This window comes from Haliotis asinina, chromosome 5 (assembly GCF_037392515.1).
Source record: "Haliotis asinina isolate JCU_RB_2024 chromosome 5, JCU_Hal_asi_v2, whole genome shotgun sequence".
Lineage (NCBI taxonomy): Eukaryota > Metazoa > Mollusca > Gastropoda > Lepetellida > Haliotidae > Haliotis > Haliotis asinina.
The window spans coordinates 76435658-76453586 of NC_090284.1; the positions used below are offsets into that span (position 1 = coordinate 76435658).

Below are 17929 nucleotides of genomic sequence, written 5' to 3' on the forward strand. Positions count from 1 at the left end.
GGCGTTACATGTTACCCAACCAAAATAAAAAATCAGTATTATCAGAGACCATATATCTATATGGTCTCTGGTATTATTTCACACTTTTTACACTCTTTCTTTTCACTGGCCAAATCACAGGGCATTTAGTCCATTATAAAATTGCTGCTTGAAACACGCACTGTTCTTCTCACTGCAGTTTCTGAATTCATTGGAAAATGAATTATAAACCGGGTTCAAGCTAACTGAATTTGACGAGTGATTTCAGATTCACACATAACCAAATCTTCGAGACGCAACGTGCTTTTGGAAAATACGTGAACATACTAGTAGTGCGATATGAGATCGCGAACCGGTTCTATTTGCTCGTGTCGTGACCTGACCCGGATGTGTTCATTAGCCAATCAGCTCGTCCTTAATACCAAAACATCCCAGACACTGATATCGACAGTACTCGTTGGGGATAGCTACACAAGTCACATTAACCATTACAGGTGTTTTACTAAGACAGGTCTTCTGTCTGTAATTAAGGTAAGTACTACGTATGTATGTCAGAAGACATCAATACGGACTTAATCAACAACACGGAAGTTGTCTCGGGTCTCGGGTTCCCTTGAACTGTTGAAACTTTCAGCACGACTTGTCAACACTGTCATCGATCTCTTCGACTTTAGCCGGTCGCCACACATACCGCGGCAACTTTGTGTCTGCTCACGGCAACTCTTTCTAATAACATTTACAAACCTTTTCAACATTTTGAAATTCTTGTATGTCTGGTAAATGTTTATGAACAGTTTAATTCTTTATTGGAACAGTAAACAAACGGAGATTGGCGAGTCACGACCATCACTCTTCATCTCTTCACGTGTCACGATTTCTGACTTCACTGGTATTTTAGGTCGCACTGACAATTTCCAAGAAAACATTTAGATTCAGACAATATTTATGTTCGTCACATTACCAACAGTGGCAATTAACAAGTTAGTTAACATGTTCACCGTAGACACTTGTAACTTTGTTCGAAGTTCAATTTGAATTGACATGGTGACATCATTGTTGATAGTGACGTCACTTACATAATGTTCTTGTCATATAAGACGTTATACAATGCTTCAGTTCTATACACAATATAACTTTGTATAACGTTAGCTCATAGCTACTTACCTGGTAGTATGGGATGATATGGCCATTTGAATAACCATTTTGATGTTTCAGGTTCCAAGTTCTACTGGCTAGCGACCAGTTATCACCACATTTTAGCGTTCTTTCGTGATTTCCCCAGTAGTTCCTCAAACAAATGAAATAGAAGTTTTCATGGTGATAGATTAGCCATTCACCGATGAATCCTGCTTGTTTACAGTCGCTGATCGTGTTTTTCTATTACGCGAGAAACAGGAAGCACTGTAGTACATATTGTGCTTTCCAAACAACTAACAGGAACAGTTATCGCCACTTTCGAATAATTCACGTTATTCACCAAATATTATATAAAATTCGTAAATAAATTGTCTTTCTGACCTTGACATACTGAGCACATTTCATAAATGGTATTTTTTTAAAAATGAAATTTGAAAGAGCAAACCCTACTCTCATTTTGAATGTGGACAAATGTTGATATGAGCTGATTTTGTGAATGTTTTATTCATGTAATTGAATTGTTTCTAATTATCAGATCGAACTGAAATTTTATTTATGTATATGTGTTGGTGAACGGAAACCAAAATGTAAATGACACCAGATTATTTAAGTTCTAAGCGTGCAACTTAACTGATATTCCGACCTTGGACCAACAGATGTATTTTCTCTTTATATTAACTTGTATTGGCTGTTGGCGAAGTTCTTAAGACAAAACACGTACATATTCCAATAGATGTGAAATAAATAAAAGGAATACAGTTGATATTATCATTTTTTAAAATAAGATTTGTATTTGTTTTATGTTATTTTCAAGTAAACTAAAACAAATAAAAGATTTTAAGTTGTTCATTGTGTTTTGTTGTGGTCAGTGTTATTACAAAGTTTCAATGAATTACACGGATGATTGTTTTGTAATTTGGTTTTGTTTGAGTCTTTCGAAACAATATGCAAATCTGATAAGTATTTTTTTATTAAAGTTCACATTAGGCAAGTACATCACAAACTGAGAAGGATTGAAATCTGCGCAGATTAGCAGACGTCGGATGTCGGTAAGAAGAAGAAAAGGACTGAAAACCGTTCACATTTTCAAGTGGAGTTGTATTTATCTTTGTGTGAAATCTTATACAAAATGATACACGTAGGAAAATGTAGCTTTGTAACTAGAAACACATGTTATATGTTAGTGTAACTTTTTAAGACTTTTTTTTAAAAGATACACCCCTACCCTCTTGATCACGTGACATTACAGTTTAAGAGAAAAACAAACTTCTATCTATTGGTTTGAATATTTGTTTACTAACCATATCAAGGTTTAAGGGTATCCAACGCCTATCTGAAAATTCCTCTTGGAAAAACAATGGAATTGACAAGGTCAGATCTGCGCATGCGGTTTATCGAGGAAGTGGCGATAACTGGTACACAGCGATAACTGGACGCTAGCCAGTACAGTTTTTCAGAACTGTTTTTCATCCTTTTCTACCGCAGTATAGGATGCAAAACATTTCACAGTGATATATGAACGTAATCAGTCAATACTTGCAGTACTTAACTTTTGAAGGCTTGAAAGTTATGTTTCAGGAACTTGTTACCTCCAGTAATACCACTATTTCGGATATGTGTTTACATCCAATCTCTTTCCACTTCAACGATATAATTTTGAACTCAACCCCCTACCCCAACTTTTGGTGATACAATGTAATCACAGTTGAGCTCACCAAATAGATCTGATTTTGATGTCAAAGGTCCATAACTGTATATGTATTAGCTATTAGCCATCCAAAGTTTGATCTTCAAATATGATCACATTTCTATGATATTATTATCACTGCATGGAACAGACCCAGGTAGTATTCCTGGAGTGGTTTTCCGGCGTTGTTTTCCCTGTCTGAGACAACAGAGCCTGATATGTCTCTTAATACACTGGTCACTGGCCATCAAAAGTCTGCCTTTGGCTGGATCTGGTATAATATTTGTATTTTATGGCTTTCTATTTTCTTAAATTAGCAACATCTAGGAGGGCAATGGTCAGAATATTGCACCCTGAGCAGGTTAAGTTCACTATGGCTGTTACAAACTGAAAGGGACTGCTTCATTTAGTTTGTTTTTACCATATTTCTTAGTACAGATATCTCTGGCAAAATATGCTTTGTTCACTTTGTTTGTCTTTAAAGTCACACTCCAGCTATTTATAGTATCAGTCTGTAAACAACTGACTCTTTACCAAGCAAACCAGTGATCAGTAGCATGAGCATTGATATTTGCAATTCAGACACGAAGACACACAAACATCTGTGTCAACCAAGTCAGCTAGCCTGTCCACCGGAGCCTGTTAATTTGCCTCTCATGATGAATATGGGTTGCTGAAGACCGTAATCCAACGCGGATCTTCACGTGACATAAAAGATTGCAAGTGACCGAGACAATAAGAACAGTTACATAAGAGTGTGTTTGCTGTAAGCGTGAATCAAGTAAATGTCTGCGAGTGCATGAACTGAAAATGATATTGTAGTTATGAAGAAATAGTGGAGTCATTATCATGCAAGTCCTTTCAGCCTGTTATTGTAAGAGCAGCTAGCATGGTAGGGTTAGTATGTATTTATTATTGTTATAAACACCTGTATGGATCCTGGATCATATGAAAGGACACATATGACAATGCATCTTAGTTTTTATGTATTTTTTGTGGATAAGACTAATGCTCTTTGGTTCCCATGTCCAAGGTTTGAAATTGGGACAGAGAATCTCCTGCCTTAAGAACATGAAGTAGAAGTGAGCGGGAACCCTTGACATTAATGGCAATGGATCGTGAGCCTGCGTACTACATTGACAGCATGGACCCTCATGGTGGGCAGAGGAGACCACATGAACAGAATGGGTTTGCTGGACCCTACGACATTCAGATGGAAACTTGTAAGTCTCATTAATGTGAACTTTTCTGTTAGGTTACCATGATTGCGTGTGTCATGTCATTTTCTCATCATCTCGTGTGAGTGGGTAGTCTTGAAGTGATATACTGTACCCCTTTGCCTTATACCTGGACTAACAGACAACTGATGCCATCAGGAAATAAGGTAATTGAATAGCTTAATTGTAGCCATAGTGACCTGCCAGAAACTGACACTGCAGTTGGTGGTGGTTACTGTTTCTCAGTGAGAGAAAAGGGAACTTGTCAAAGAACATCATCCCATCTGTGTTGTTATTGAAGAAGCATGTTTATTGTTTTACTCTGCACTCAACAATATTCCATTTATATGGCAATGGTCTGTAAATAATCAAGTCTGAGTAAGTACATGTCTGTATGTGGTCTGATTCTTGTCAGTCAGTGTGGAGGTTTCATATTCTCAGTGTTCATCTAGCCTTTTATTTAGAAGAGCCTGTTTCTCTGTTGAACCTCCTAGAGGACAATCTGTGGTACTGATGGGAAGGTAACTTGTGCTGGTGACGGCAGATTTGCTGCAGAGCTATTTTGATGGCTTGTCCAGGATATTATTGATAATGTACTTACATGAAAGCAACGGATGATCATGTTGTTTTCATCATATCAGTTTGTAAAATGAGTCATCAGAATCCATCTCTAACTGTTTACTGTTGTAAACACAACTGGCTGGGTGTAAATTGGCTGTGTGTAAACTGGCTGTGTGTAAACTGGCTGGGTGTAAACTGGCTGTGTGTAATTGGCTGGGTGTAAACTTGCTGTGTGTAAACTGGCTGGGTGTAAACTGGCTGGGTGTAAACTGGCTGGGTGTACTTGGCTGGGTGTAAACTGGCTGTGTGTAAACTGGCTAGGTGTAAACTGGCTGGGTGTAAACTGGCTGGGTGTAATTGGCTGGGTGTAAACTGGCTGTGTGTAAACTGGCTGTGTGTAAACTGGCTGGGTGTAAACTGGCTGTGGGTAAGCAGGCTGTGTGTTAGCTGGGTGTGTAAGCTGGCTGTGTGTAAACTGGCTGTGTGAAAGCTGGCTGTGTGTAGGTTTGGTATGTGTAAACTGGCTGGGTGTAAGCTGGGTGTGTGTAAACTGGCTAGGTGTAAGCTGATTGTGTAAACTGGCTCTGTGTGAACTGGATGTGTAAGCTGGATGTGAGCGGACTTGGTTCTGTGTAAGCAGACTGTGTTTAAGCTGGGTGTATGCAGGCGGACTGTGTGTAAGTGGACTGTGTGTAGGCTGGGTGTGTGTATGTTGGTTGTGTTTAGGCTGGCTGTATGTAAGCTGGGTGGGCCGGAGTCCTTGAATACAATAAACTTGACTTGACTGCAGGCTGGGTGTATGTAAGCAGGGTTTGTGTAAGCTTGCTGTGTGTAAGCTGGGTGTGTGTAAACTAGCTGAGTAAGCATATTTTGTGTAAGCTGGGTGGGGTGTGTATAAACTGTGTGCATGTTTGGTGTGTGTGTGTAAACTTTGTGTGTGTAAGCTGGCTGTGTGTAAGCTGACTGTGTGTAAGCTGGGTATGTGCAAATCAGCTGAGTAAGCGGACTGTGTGTAAATTGGCCATGTGCAAGTAAGCTGGCTGTGCATCCAAGTGCGGTCAGCAAATATTGTCATTTTACCTATGTCACAATAGTTGCTTCCCTTCCGATGTAACTCTCAGTGTTACTAGGAACAAGTGACAGGGAAGATAAAGAAGTTTACAGCAAGCTTGCTGGAGCAGAATGTTAATGCAGCATACATTATATATTATATACAGCTGCATATGGTAAGACAGACTGAACCTAGACATAACTGAAGTCAGTGTACAGTGTTTGTCTGTTGCACAGACACCAATGATGGTCAGATACCACACACAGACAGCCGATGGAACCAGTTTGGTGACAATCAGCCTACTGACCCTCGCCTCCGCCGCCCTCGGTCCGAGGGGTACTTTGACCTAGCCCAGGGGCCTGCAGCACATCATGACATTCAGGACACCGTAGACCTTCTAGAGTGTTTGCCAAGCAGGCAGTTAGGTAAATGGCCACTGTATTTGTCCTTGAAGGATGCTAGAGGAGTTGTAATGCATGTATTTCTGTAATCACTGGTGAATATTGGATAGAGCTGAGACAGAGATAGATTTGTTGGAGTGGTGAACTTCAGATGATGCCATTCATTAATAGTTTGCCACTAGCTGATCTTCTTGAAATGCTAAAACTTGAGAAGCAGAACAATATTGATGGTTTAATGGTGTGTCATTATATGTTGCATGTTAATTATGTTACACAGTGACCTAAATAAAGATCAACAGGACATGATGGCTTGAATGTTTAATCAGCGCTTCCATAATGACAGCAAGTCTTGTTTTTTCATTACGTAATGGCACTGACAAGATTTTAATGGATGTTTTTGGTAAATACGGTTACGTCTGGTATGGCTGTATCATTGTTGGACATTGTTTAGCCCGAGGCAGATGTAAGGTAAGTTCAAGGATGCAGACATTAACTACTGCTGACTTCAGTGTAAAACTCATTCACTGGATTGGAAGTAGCATTGTATATCCTTGTCACATGTGGTAGGTACAGTCCAAGTCAACATATCCTTCTCACATGTGGTAGGTACAGTCTAAGTCAACATATCCTTCTCACATGTGGTAGGTACAGTCTAAGGCATTGTATATCCTTCTCACATGTGGTAGGTACAGTCCAAGTCAACATATCCTTCTCACATGTGGTAGGTACAGTCCAAGTCAACATAGTCTCAGTACTACTTCCTACACTCCTACACTGTGAGACAGCCGAACAGATTTAACCAAACAGACAACTGCTACTGTTTAGGGTTTAGGGCACATCTTACAAAATTCTCCAGTCACTCACACTGATCCCTCAACAAATGAAAATCCATATAAAACACAGATATTTGACCTGCCTAGGGCCTTCTGATAACAGGGTTTCCGTCAGCTAATAACACTACTTTCAGCGACTCTTTACTCACTGTTGACAGTATTGTAGCTTGCTCCATGTGCAATACCCAGGGGCAATCATATGGAAAATAGCATTCGTAATCATTCGGGTGCAAACATTTTTAGGAAAAAGTTCAAAAGGTTTGTGCAAATTTCCACTTTCGCAATTAGGTAGGCTGTGTTCTGAATGGCCAGTCTCAAAGGTGACCTGATGCGACCTCTTACTAGAATTTGGTAGACTCAGCGTGGGAGTGTAACAAACAATACTGAGACTAAGTTTACTTAGACTGCTGGTTAGCACCACCTTCTAGTACAACCTTGATGTTCCTTGTATTCAACAACAGAGAACAAAGTGTCCAATGCCAAGCACACACTACGTCATCGCAGAAACAAGTCATACCATGGCACATTGAGGCTTGGTGCAGGGAATGCCCTGGAGCAGATCAGTCGAACCCTGAGTAATGGCGAGGAGTTTGAGCCTGGAGAGGAGTTCGGGGAGGTGATTCGAGGGATGACCACGACCTTGGCTAGCAAAAGGGAGATAAGGTAGTGTGTCACCCTTTGTCCACACAAGATGCAGTAGAACGGTTGGATAGTGGCTGATTTGTTAACTGTTCATGAAGAGCACGGTTCAAGTAGGTGTGATGAGTCAGTCTCAGTTTTTTGCTTCCTGTTGGTTTGTCATCTTGGTCGTATTCGTGGAATGTGACTGGAATAAGGCAGGGCAAGATTTTGATGCAGGTGGGAGAGTGTTGTTAGATCATTTCTGTGTGGTGTACTTCCCACTATTAGATGCCCAGTTATATTTTATGACTGCTTCAAATAGGTCATGTTACAATCAAAGCCAGCCACTTGTCAGCACCATGGTACAGGCCTAGCATGGGGTTGCCTCTGGGATTGTTTGCATCTATTGTATTACGCATCTGTACTTGCAGGAAGCGCCTAAGTTCCAGGAAGGCCAAGAAGCGACCTGGACGTTGTACTCAGCTAAAATATTCAATTGGAATGGTAAGGTTCTTGATATGACTGGTGCATGGTGCTACACATGCTACATGGTGCTACACGTGCTGTATGGTCCTACATGTGCTGCATGGTGCTATACATGCTGCATAGTACTACATGTGCTGTACGGTGCAATATGTTCTGCACAGTGCTACATGTGCTGTGTGGTGCTTCACATGCTACATGGTGCTACACATGCTCTATGGTCCTACATGTGCTGCATGGTGCTACATGTGCTGCATGGTGCTACACTCGTCACGGTATGGCTGCCGAAGTGACGTTAAATATTAACTCACTCACGGTGCTACACGTGCTGCTTGGTGCTACATTTGCTGTATGGTGCTGCATGGTGCTACATGTGCTGTGTGGTCCTACATGTGCTGCATGGTTGTACACGTGTTGCATGACGCTACGTGTGCTGGATTGTGCTATGTGTGCTGCATAGTACTACATGTGCTGCATAGTACTACATGTGCTGCATAGTACTACATGTGCTGCATGGTGCTACACTCGTCACGGTATGGCTGAGACATTGCCGAAGTGACGTTAAATATTAACTCACTCACGGTGCTACACGTGCTGCTTGGTGCTACATGTGCTGCATAGTACTACATGTGCTGCATGGTGCTACATGTGCTGCATGGTGCTACATGTGCTGCATGGTGCTACACTCGTCACGGTATGGCTGAGACATTGCCGAAGTGACGTTAAATATTAACTCACTCACGGTGCTACACGTGCTGCTTGGTGCTACATTTGCTGTATGGTCCTACATGTGCTGCATGGTGCTACATGTGCTGCATAGTACTACATGTGCTGCATAGTACTACATGTGCTGCATGGTGCTACATGTGCTGCATGGTGCTACATGTGCTGCATGGTGCTACATGTGCTGCATGGTGCTACACTCGTCACGGTATGGCTGAGACATTGCCGAAGTGACGTTAAATATTAACTCACGGTGCTACACGTGCTGCTTGGTGCTACATGTGCTGCATAGTACTACATGTGCTGTATGGTGCTACATGTGCTGCATAGTACTACATGTGCTGTATGATGCTACATGTGCTGCATAGTACTACATGTGCTGTATGATGCTACATGTGCTGCATGGTGCTACACTCGTCACGGTATGGCTGAGACATTGCCGAAGTGACGTTAAATATTAACTCACTCACGGTGCTACACGTGCTGCTTGGTGCTACATGTGCTGCATAGTACTACATGTGCTGTATGATGCTACATGTGCTGCATAGTACTACATGTGCTGCATAGTACTACATGTGCTGCATGGTGCTACACTCGTCACGGTATGGCTGAGACATTGCCGAAGTGACGTTAAATATTAACTCACTCACGGTGCTACACGTGCTGCTTGGTGCTACATGTGCTGCATAGTACTACATGTGCTGTATGGTGCTACATGTGCTGCATGGTGCTACATGTGCTGCATGGTGCTACACTCGTCACGGTATGGCTGAGACATTGCCGAAGTGACGTTAAATATTAACTCACTCACGGTGCTACACGTGCTGCTTGGTGCTACATTTGCTGTATGGTGCTGCATGGTGCTACATGTGCTGTGTGGTCCTACATGTGCTGCATGGTTGTACACGTGTTGCATGATGCTACGTGTGCTGGATTGTGCTATGTGTGCTGCATGGTGCTACATGTTTTGCATGGATCTACACTGACTGTGTTGTGCTACATGTGCAGCATGCAGCCATGATAGGTGGTTATATGTCTGTTTCATGCTTGTCTAGAGATTTAACAACTGCATACATGACCCTCTAATCATGGCAGTGTTCTCCAAGAACAGTATTATGATGTGTGTCTATTGTGACTGCCATTGATGTTCTTTGTGAGTGAATACTAGCTATGAAATTGAAATTTTTTATGAAATGAATACTAGCTATGAAATAGAAAATTTTAATGAAATCCTTATAATCCAAATATCATATGTGATGTTTATTATTTGATGACATGGAAAACTAACAATTACTGGATTTCAAATAACATATTTCTTATTCTGAGGGGGCGGTGGGGTAGCCTAGTGGTTAAAGCGTTCGCTCGTCACGCCGAAGACCCGCGTTCGATTCCCCACATGGGTATAATGTGTGAAGCCCATTTTCTGGTGTCCCCCGCTGTGATATTGCTGGAATATTGCTAAAAGCGGCGTAAAACTAAACTCACTCACTCACTCACTCTTATCCTGAGGGCACATTCTTTTAGATTTACGCTGATTTTGTTCCTTCAGGGCTGGCAGCACTTCAAGTACCAGGTTGCAGAGGTGATGTACTCACTGGAGCTATGGCGATCACACCTGAAGAAGATTGAGGGACATTTTGGCACTGGTGTTACATCCTACTTCCTCTTTTTGAAATGGCTATTCTTCATCAACATCCCAATCTTTCTTCTGACATTTGGTTTTGTGGTACTGCCGGTTGTGCTGCAGCGCTGGTATGTGCCGAGCACAAACACACCTCAGCTGAAACCAATTGCCAATGTGTACCCAGAGCGTAATGGCACTTCCTTCACTGGGGAGGAGCTTCTCACAGGAGCGGTAAGATGACACTCAGATCTTAGACATATTTTAGGGGCATCTGTTTTCCTGCGGTATGCTAGATGCACTAGTGCTGGGGTCGCTTGTGTTGTCATTTACATGAAAGTTATGGATTGTGGTGCTCAGTTCAAACCAATTTTGTTTTTATTTTAAATATTCATTGATCATGTTTTATGGATGTTTTTCATTTATCAAAGTGGTTGAAGTTCTTAACAGGAAGAAATGAAGTGATGGAAAGTTTCATATTATAACTGATCCTGTTATAAGTAATTTACAAGTGACCATAACATGTAATTTAGGACAATCGATTGGCCTCCGAGGAGACCTAACTCCTGATACCATTTAAATCATATGTTCGAATTGAGAATGTACCTACAATGTTCCTCCTTCGACTCCTCTGACAGGGCTGGTTTCATGACACCGAGATGTACTATGGCTTCTACAAGGGGTTTTCTGTACAGTTGTTCTCTGGTGTGGAGTACAAGATGATCTACGCCTATGTCTTCACCTGTGGCGGATACTACATACTTTGTTTGTTTATACTGGCTCAGAGGTAAGAAAGCTCTTTGGCTGTTTCTTAGTTCAGTTGTGTAATTTCCAGTTGATGGTCAGGATCAACGGACCACAGTACATCAATTTTTAAAAAATTTGATAAACTAAGACCTTTCCAAATATTACCATGGTAACTTGACCTCATGTGTCTTTTGTGTTTCTGTGGCAGCATATTGAAGTCCTACAGAAAATATTACATTGAGGGCAGCTCTGAGTTCAACTTCTTCTTTGTGAGTAAAGTATTTTGTGGATGGGATTATGGTGTGACATCCAAAGAAGCAGCACGACTGAAGCATAAAAGTGTCTACAATGAGTTGTTGGTGAGTAGGATAGTGTCTACAATGAGTTGTTGGTTAGTGGGAGAGCGTCTACAATGAGTTGTTGGTGAGTAGGAGAGCGTCTACAATGAGTTGTTGGTGAGTAGGAGAGCGTCTACAATGAGTTGTTGGTGAGTGGGAGAGCGTCTACAATGGGTTGTTGGTGAGTAGGATAGTGTCTACAATGAGTTGTTGGTTAGTGGGAGAGCGTCTACAATGAGTTGTTGGTGAGTAGGAGAGCGTCTACAATGAGTTGTCGGTGAGTAGGAGAGCCTCTACAATGAGTTGTTGGTGAGTAGGATAGTGTCTACAATGAGTTGTTGGTTAGTGGGAGAGCGTCTACAATGAGTTGTTGGTGAGTAGGAGAGCGTCTACAATGGGTTGTTGGTGAGTAGGAGAGCGTCTACAATGAGTTGTTGGTTAGTGGGAGAGCGTCTACAATGAGTTGTCGGTGAGTAGGAGAGCCTCTACAATGAGTTGTTGGTGAGTAAGAGTGTGTCTACAATGGGTTGTTGGTGAGTAGGAGAGCGTCTACAATGAGTTGTTGGTGAGTAGGAGAGCGTCTACAATGAGTTGTTGGTTAGGGGAGAGGGTCTACAATCAGTTGTTGGTGAGTAGGAGAGTGTCTACAATGAGTTGTTGGTGAGTAAGAGTGTGTCTACAATGGGTTGTTGGTGAGTAGGAGAGCGTCTACAATGAGTTGTTGGTTAGGAGAGAGGGTCTACAATGAGTTGTTGGTGAGTAGGAGAGTGTCTACAACCAGTTGTTGGTAAGTAGGAGAGTCTACAATGAAATGATGGTGAGTGTGGGATGATAAGAGTGTCTACAATGGCCTGTGTGAGTCTTAAAATGTTTAATTTCTTTTCGTCTGAGGGTATAAATGTCTTCAATGAACTGTTTTTGAGTCAAACTCAGCGTGTTAATTGTTCATGTTCATCTTTTTCTGCAGGAATATTTGTCAGGGAAGAAGAAAGAGCAGGTAAAGACGATAGGGGAGAAATGTCAGATATTCTGGATCCGGGTGGCCACAAACCTCATCATTATTGGACTTCTCGGCGGGGCAGGGTACCTGGTGTACTGGATCTCCTCTACTGAATCTGTCAAGGTGGGTTGCCTAGTCCCAATGCCTAAACTTGAGATGGGATTGGTGGGTGTGTAGTAGGGGAAGAATGGTGGGTTCCCTGACCCCAAACACCCTACCTTGAGGTGGATGGGGTGGGTGGGTGTGTTGTAGAGGAAGTATGGTGGGTTCACTCACAAGGGCAGGTTAATTGTCAATTTCATCTTCTCTACAGTGTGTCTTTCAGCATTTCACATTTGTGTTGATGTCTCTTTTTGATATCCTGATCACAAGTTTTTAAACAAATTTGTATCTCACATTTAATGTGTAGCCATAACATTTGGCAACAAAGATCTTTTATGAGAAAATTGTATGTAGCTTTAATTGTACCATAGTCACTCTGATTTAAGACCTGAAGACCTGAGGTTGACCCAGGAAGTATAATGTTTGGGCCAAGATGTGTTAAGAATCGGATTGATTCAGTAAACCCATTCTTGAAGACTGTAGGAAAGGGAACTAACATGTGTTACTGTGAATAGCTGTAGAGAGTTGTGTCCCTTATGGTCAATGCAGGAACTGCTGATTATGACTGACTCAATCTTGAAAGTCAGTCAGATCCTCTGACTCTCAGCACCAGTCCTGTGCTTATGGCTTCCTCCAGAGTGTTGGATATCAGAGTCTGCCAGCACTCTTCTCCTTCATCAGTAAACTGTCACACCTTGACTGTACTGTAGTAATTGTGAAAATTCCAGTTCAGTCCCTTGCTGTGACTGTCTGGACCTTCAGGACCAGTGTCCCTGTGTACTGTATATTTCAGAACAAGATCCCAGTGTTGAGTGAGCTGGCACTCCCCTTGGTAATCACGACATTGAACATGGTTACACCTGCCTTCTTCTCACTGCTGGGATATCTTGAGAAGTATGAGAAGCCAAAGAATGAGCTGTACATTCATATGCTCAGGTAGGCCAACAAAGGTTGAAACAGGCATTAGGGATGGTGCAGCTAATTACAGACTTTCTGGGTGGGTGGTCATCTTACCATGGCAATGTGGACGTCTTGGCTTTGTGACTGGGTGGTCATCTTACCACGGCAATGTGAATGTCCTGGCTTTGTGACTGGGTGGTCATCTTACCACGGCAATGTGGACGTCTTGGCTTTGTGACTGGGTGGTCAACTTACCACGGCAGTGTGAATGTCCTGGCTTTGTGACTGGGTGGTCATCTTACCACGGCAATGTGGACGTCTTGGCTTTGTGACTGGGTGGTCATCTTACCACGGCAATGTGGACGCCCTGACTTTGTGACTGGGTTGTCAGCGTCCCACGACAAGGTGGTTGGCTGCTCATGATATCAATTACTTGCTTGGTCATGCAGACTCAATTAGTGACACCCAGCCACTATGTGGCATTAGACAGTAAACCTGCATGCATTGAGCTAAGTGTGATTGACATGGAACAATTTTAGATTAACTTTTGTTTTAGATTAGAATGGCAGCAGCATATTGTATGGGTGTTTGTGTGTCATAACAACCTCAACTGCTAAAGTTATAATTCATATGAACTTATTTGTGTCAACAGGACAATGGCGTTGCGAGCTACCAACTTGGCGGTACTGGTATACTTTTGGTTTCAGACTGCCCAAGAGAAGGATGTAAGTTTACTGTACAGATTAACTCAGTCCTGACGATATTTTTGATGTAATGGATACAGAAACAGTCCTTCCTTTTTCTCTGTGTATCTTGCATAGGTCATGTTCAGCAGAAGTAGAAATATTTTCTTGAAATACATCTTGATGTATTTAACAGATAGAAACAATATATACCAAATTCTCATCCTAATGCAACAAGAGCTTAATGCTGCCACTTTTGTGGCCTTAACCCCTCTTTTGCAGCAACATTTGTTGATTGCTTTTGACTATTTTCTTGTTGTTTGGACTATTCCCGTTTTGCTTTTAGTATTTGTGACTAACAGGATCGAGTGGTCAGACTCGCTGACTTTGTTGACACATGTCATTGGTTCCCTATTGTGCAGGTCAAAGCTCATGCTGTTGTTCACTGAATTGTCTGGTTCAGACTTGATTATTTACAGACAACCATCATATAGCTAGAATATTTCTCTGTGTGCAGTAAATCTAAACACACTCACTTACTCAATAATTATCCCCAGCAACACGTTTTGCAGGAGGTATTAAAATGCGCGCTGACCATCCGTCCGTGCATATTTGTCTCTCTGGACCAGAACTTTTAAAACTTTCAATATTTCATCATCAAATTTGGCAAATAGATAGATATGGTGGTGTTCTGGTGCCTTTTGGTATTTTTTGACATCTGAATAAAATATTTTTTATGTATCCATGGCAACAAGCTTGACTTTGAGCAAATGTAGCGGGTGTGCTCTTTTCTGGAACAGAACTTGAAAACCGTTCACTATTTCTAAACGAAACCTAGCCAGTGGATAGGTCTGGTGGTGTTTTGGAATTCTGAATAAAATATTTGTTGTTTTTCCATGGCAACAAGTTAGAGTTTGACTGAATTTGATGGGTTTTTTCAGACCAGAACTGTTCACTATTTCTTCACCAAACTTGGCACATGATACGTCTTGTGGTGGACTGGTGCCTTTTGGTAGTTTTGGAAGAGTTGATTGTGCAGTGACAGATTTCACCGAGTCTGCACAGAAGTGGTTCCCCCACCAACTGTAGGCATTCTATACTCCCGGCATCTCGAACTGTTTCTCGTATCTTGTAGCCGTAGACTGGAAACGTTTCTCCACTCGGCAAATCGAGTAGCAGCAAAAGTCTATTCTTCCTTTCGTATTTAGCTATTGCAAACTTTTTGCACGTGTAGACTCCTTCTTTAACTTTGGCAGCTATTTGATGTTCGCTACATGGAGGGGCTGCTACTTCCATGCCCTTGGGGCCGCCATAGTTGTGTAATGGTGTGTGCCGAATATTTTCCCGATATCCTTGTGGTGGTTCTTAACCCGCTAGCTGTTGGAAGATACAAGAATCTTTCTCCTTGCATGGACAATTACCCACCAATTGTTGAGGAGGAGTGCGTATCGAATACTCCACTGGAAGCAGCTATGGTCGTACAGGTACTCTATGTTCACAAAACAGTCATCAATTGTTTTTTCATCTGGAACCTCGAGTGGGAGGCGTTCCTGTGGTGTGTAGTCAATGTCTTTGTTTCTCCATAGAATACATTTCTTGCTGCTGATTGCTGAGGCATTGGTCAATGGCACCGCACTTGCAAGTCGAGTTGTCACCCTCTAAGATGGTGTGGAGTCTTGGTATGGCATCAAGACAGTCAGTGCATTGATTGTGTCTGTCCTTGGGTTCCAGGCAGTCTGCGAGTATAATTCATAGTTTGCCTGCTGCAGGTCGAAATTGGTGTGGTGGGTAGAGGTACATAAAATCAAATATTTTGCCATCTTCTACGAAGAGCAGCAAATAGAGTTCAATAAATTCCCGAGGAATCTGGTATCGCTCGTAAAAGGTGTAGCCCGATCACTCCAGGATTTGTTTCTCTTGGTCAGAAAGGAAAAGATATGAATTATTTAGAAGGTTTTCGAAGTCTTTGTACCCCGAATTCTCATATATCTGGTTTGCGATATGTGATATTTCCTCTTTGCTTCTCGAAGGGATAAATGGCCTGATCAGATCTTGGCCTAGGCTTCTCGTGATAGTTTGGTTCCTGGCATTTTGGTTATGCCATATACCTACAATGTCTCTAATTGGGGTGCACTTTTGCTGGGTGATAAAATATGGCTCTCAGTTACTACACATCTGGTTTTCAATGTAAATTTGTAGGTGATTTGGCTTTGCACATGAAAAGTAGACATAAAGAGGTGCAGTCCCTGCAAATTTGCTGATGATTTTGCTTTGCCAGTATTTAACCCCATTGTGTATACTCAGATGCTCCAGTATTTGTTTTCTCTCCGTCGGAAAAGATATGAATTATTCTGCAGGGGTTCAAAGACAGAAATCGTCTTTAACCCTTGGATTCTCATATATCTGACTTGCAGATGAAAAGTAGTCGTAATGAGTCTCAGAGAGGGCTGCACCTGAGGGCTGGTTTTCCCTTCAAATTTGCAGGCGATTTTGCTTTGCGGTCCCGTACCCCCATTCTCTATACTACTGAAGCAAGAAAGTAATTGAAACAACAAGAAAATACTTGAAGCAAGGGGTTTTGCTGAAAAATATATGTTGTGCTGAAAGTGTAGCATTAGGAATGATATTAGAAACAAACAATTCTGTGACATTTTGTGTTGCTTTCCAGTGTTGGGAGTCATTTGTCGGGCAGGAGATTTATCGTCTTGTCATTGTTGACTTCATCTTTACCCTCCTGTACACCTTCTTCTTCGAGTTCATCAGAAGGTGAGAGCAAACATTTTGTTGTATTGGGTAGCGTCAGAGTGTTAACTTAGGTCTTCCTGACAACTTGCATTTCCTGTCAGTCAGTTATCCAGGCTGCACATGGTTTTCCGGTTGGATACTTACCCAAGTTATTTTTGTTCTTCACAGGATAATGTCCCAGTTCTGTTTCAAGAGTATTTCCAGAGCAGAGTTTGGTATTGGCCGTAACACCCTGGATCTTATCTACTCTCAGGCACTGTGTTGGTGAGAATTGTACAGTGTGGACAATATATGCAAAAACATGCCTTTAAACAGTGAGCAATAAAGTGGGATAGTCCACAAGCGTAGTTGGACAAATTCTCAGTTCACAGTCTTCATGATGAAGGTAAATGGTGTTCAGGTGGCTTTTGAAAGAGCTGGTCTCTTTGTATGTGGCTGTATGATGCGTGTATAAATGGGTATGTATCTGTTTGGTTCTGCTGTATAGCTCCACACCATGTGGCATGACACAGATGTGTGAAGTGAAGTGTATCAGTACCTATAGTTTGTGTGTCATGACTCAGATCTTGTGAAGTGAAGTGTATCAGTACCTATAGTTTGTGTGTCATGACTCAGATCTTGTGAAGTGAAGTGTATCAGTACCTATAGTTTGTGTGTCATGACTCAGATCTTATGAAGTGGAGGATACAGGTCCCTTTAATCACACAAATTCAATGTTCTTGGCAAATTTTGTTGATATTTCTTAATATATTTTCCAGGCTGGGAACATTCTACAGTCCTTTGCTATCGTGCATTGTGATCATCAAGTTGTGGATCATTTTCTATGTGAAAAGGGTAAGCATGATACCTACCGAGCCTAGTCCAAGGTATGTGTAGTGTTTGTAAACATCCCTTACAACACCAGGGACAGGAGTTGGTGAGATATTACCCTTTTAGATGTATGTTCCATACACTTTAGACAAACCAAGGAAATGAAATGATGAATTTGAATCTGATTTTTCGCTACTAAATCAGAAGTTCTGCAGTTTGGTTAGATTTTCGAAAATAATGTCCTTCATATCTTTGACCCTATGGATCAGGCATTTTGTAAGGCAGTTTGT

The 17929-nt window shown here is 41.7% G+C and overlaps 1 protein-coding gene across 6 annotated transcripts in view; it reads left to right on the forward strand.

Moving 5' to 3' along the window:
• The first annotated feature begins 364 nt into the window (after positions 1–364).
• Positions 365–17929, forward strand: part of LOC137285311 (transmembrane channel-like protein 7) — a 30477-nt gene continuing 12912 nt past the window's right edge. For 3 of the 6 annotated variants that reach the window (XM_067817654.1, XM_067817652.1, XM_067817656.1), the window contains exons 1-14: positions 423–510; positions 3830–4026; positions 5869–6057; positions 7328–7529; positions 7919–7991; positions 10243–10548; positions 10953–11101; positions 11270–11420; positions 12367–12522; positions 13295–13437; positions 14054–14126; positions 16753–16850; positions 16998–17093; positions 17588–17663. In XM_067817654.1, the coding sequence (XP_067673755.1) occupies positions 3909–4026; positions 5869–6057; positions 7328–7529; positions 7919–7991; positions 10243–10548; positions 10953–11101; positions 11270–11420; positions 12367–12522; positions 13295–13437; positions 14054–14126; positions 16753–16850; positions 16998–17093; positions 17588–17663 (1830 nt within the window). In that variant the 5' untranslated portion in view covers positions 423–510; positions 3830–3908. Of the gene's footprint in view, positions 511–3829; positions 4027–5868; positions 6058–7327; positions 7530–7918; positions 7992–10242; positions 10549–10952; positions 11102–11269; positions 11421–12366; positions 12523–13294; positions 13438–14053; positions 14127–16752; positions 16851–16997; positions 17094–17587; positions 17664–17929 lie in introns of all 6 variants that reach the window. The other 3 variants (XM_067817655.1, XM_067817653.1, XM_067817657.1) reach the window with 2 other exon arrangements.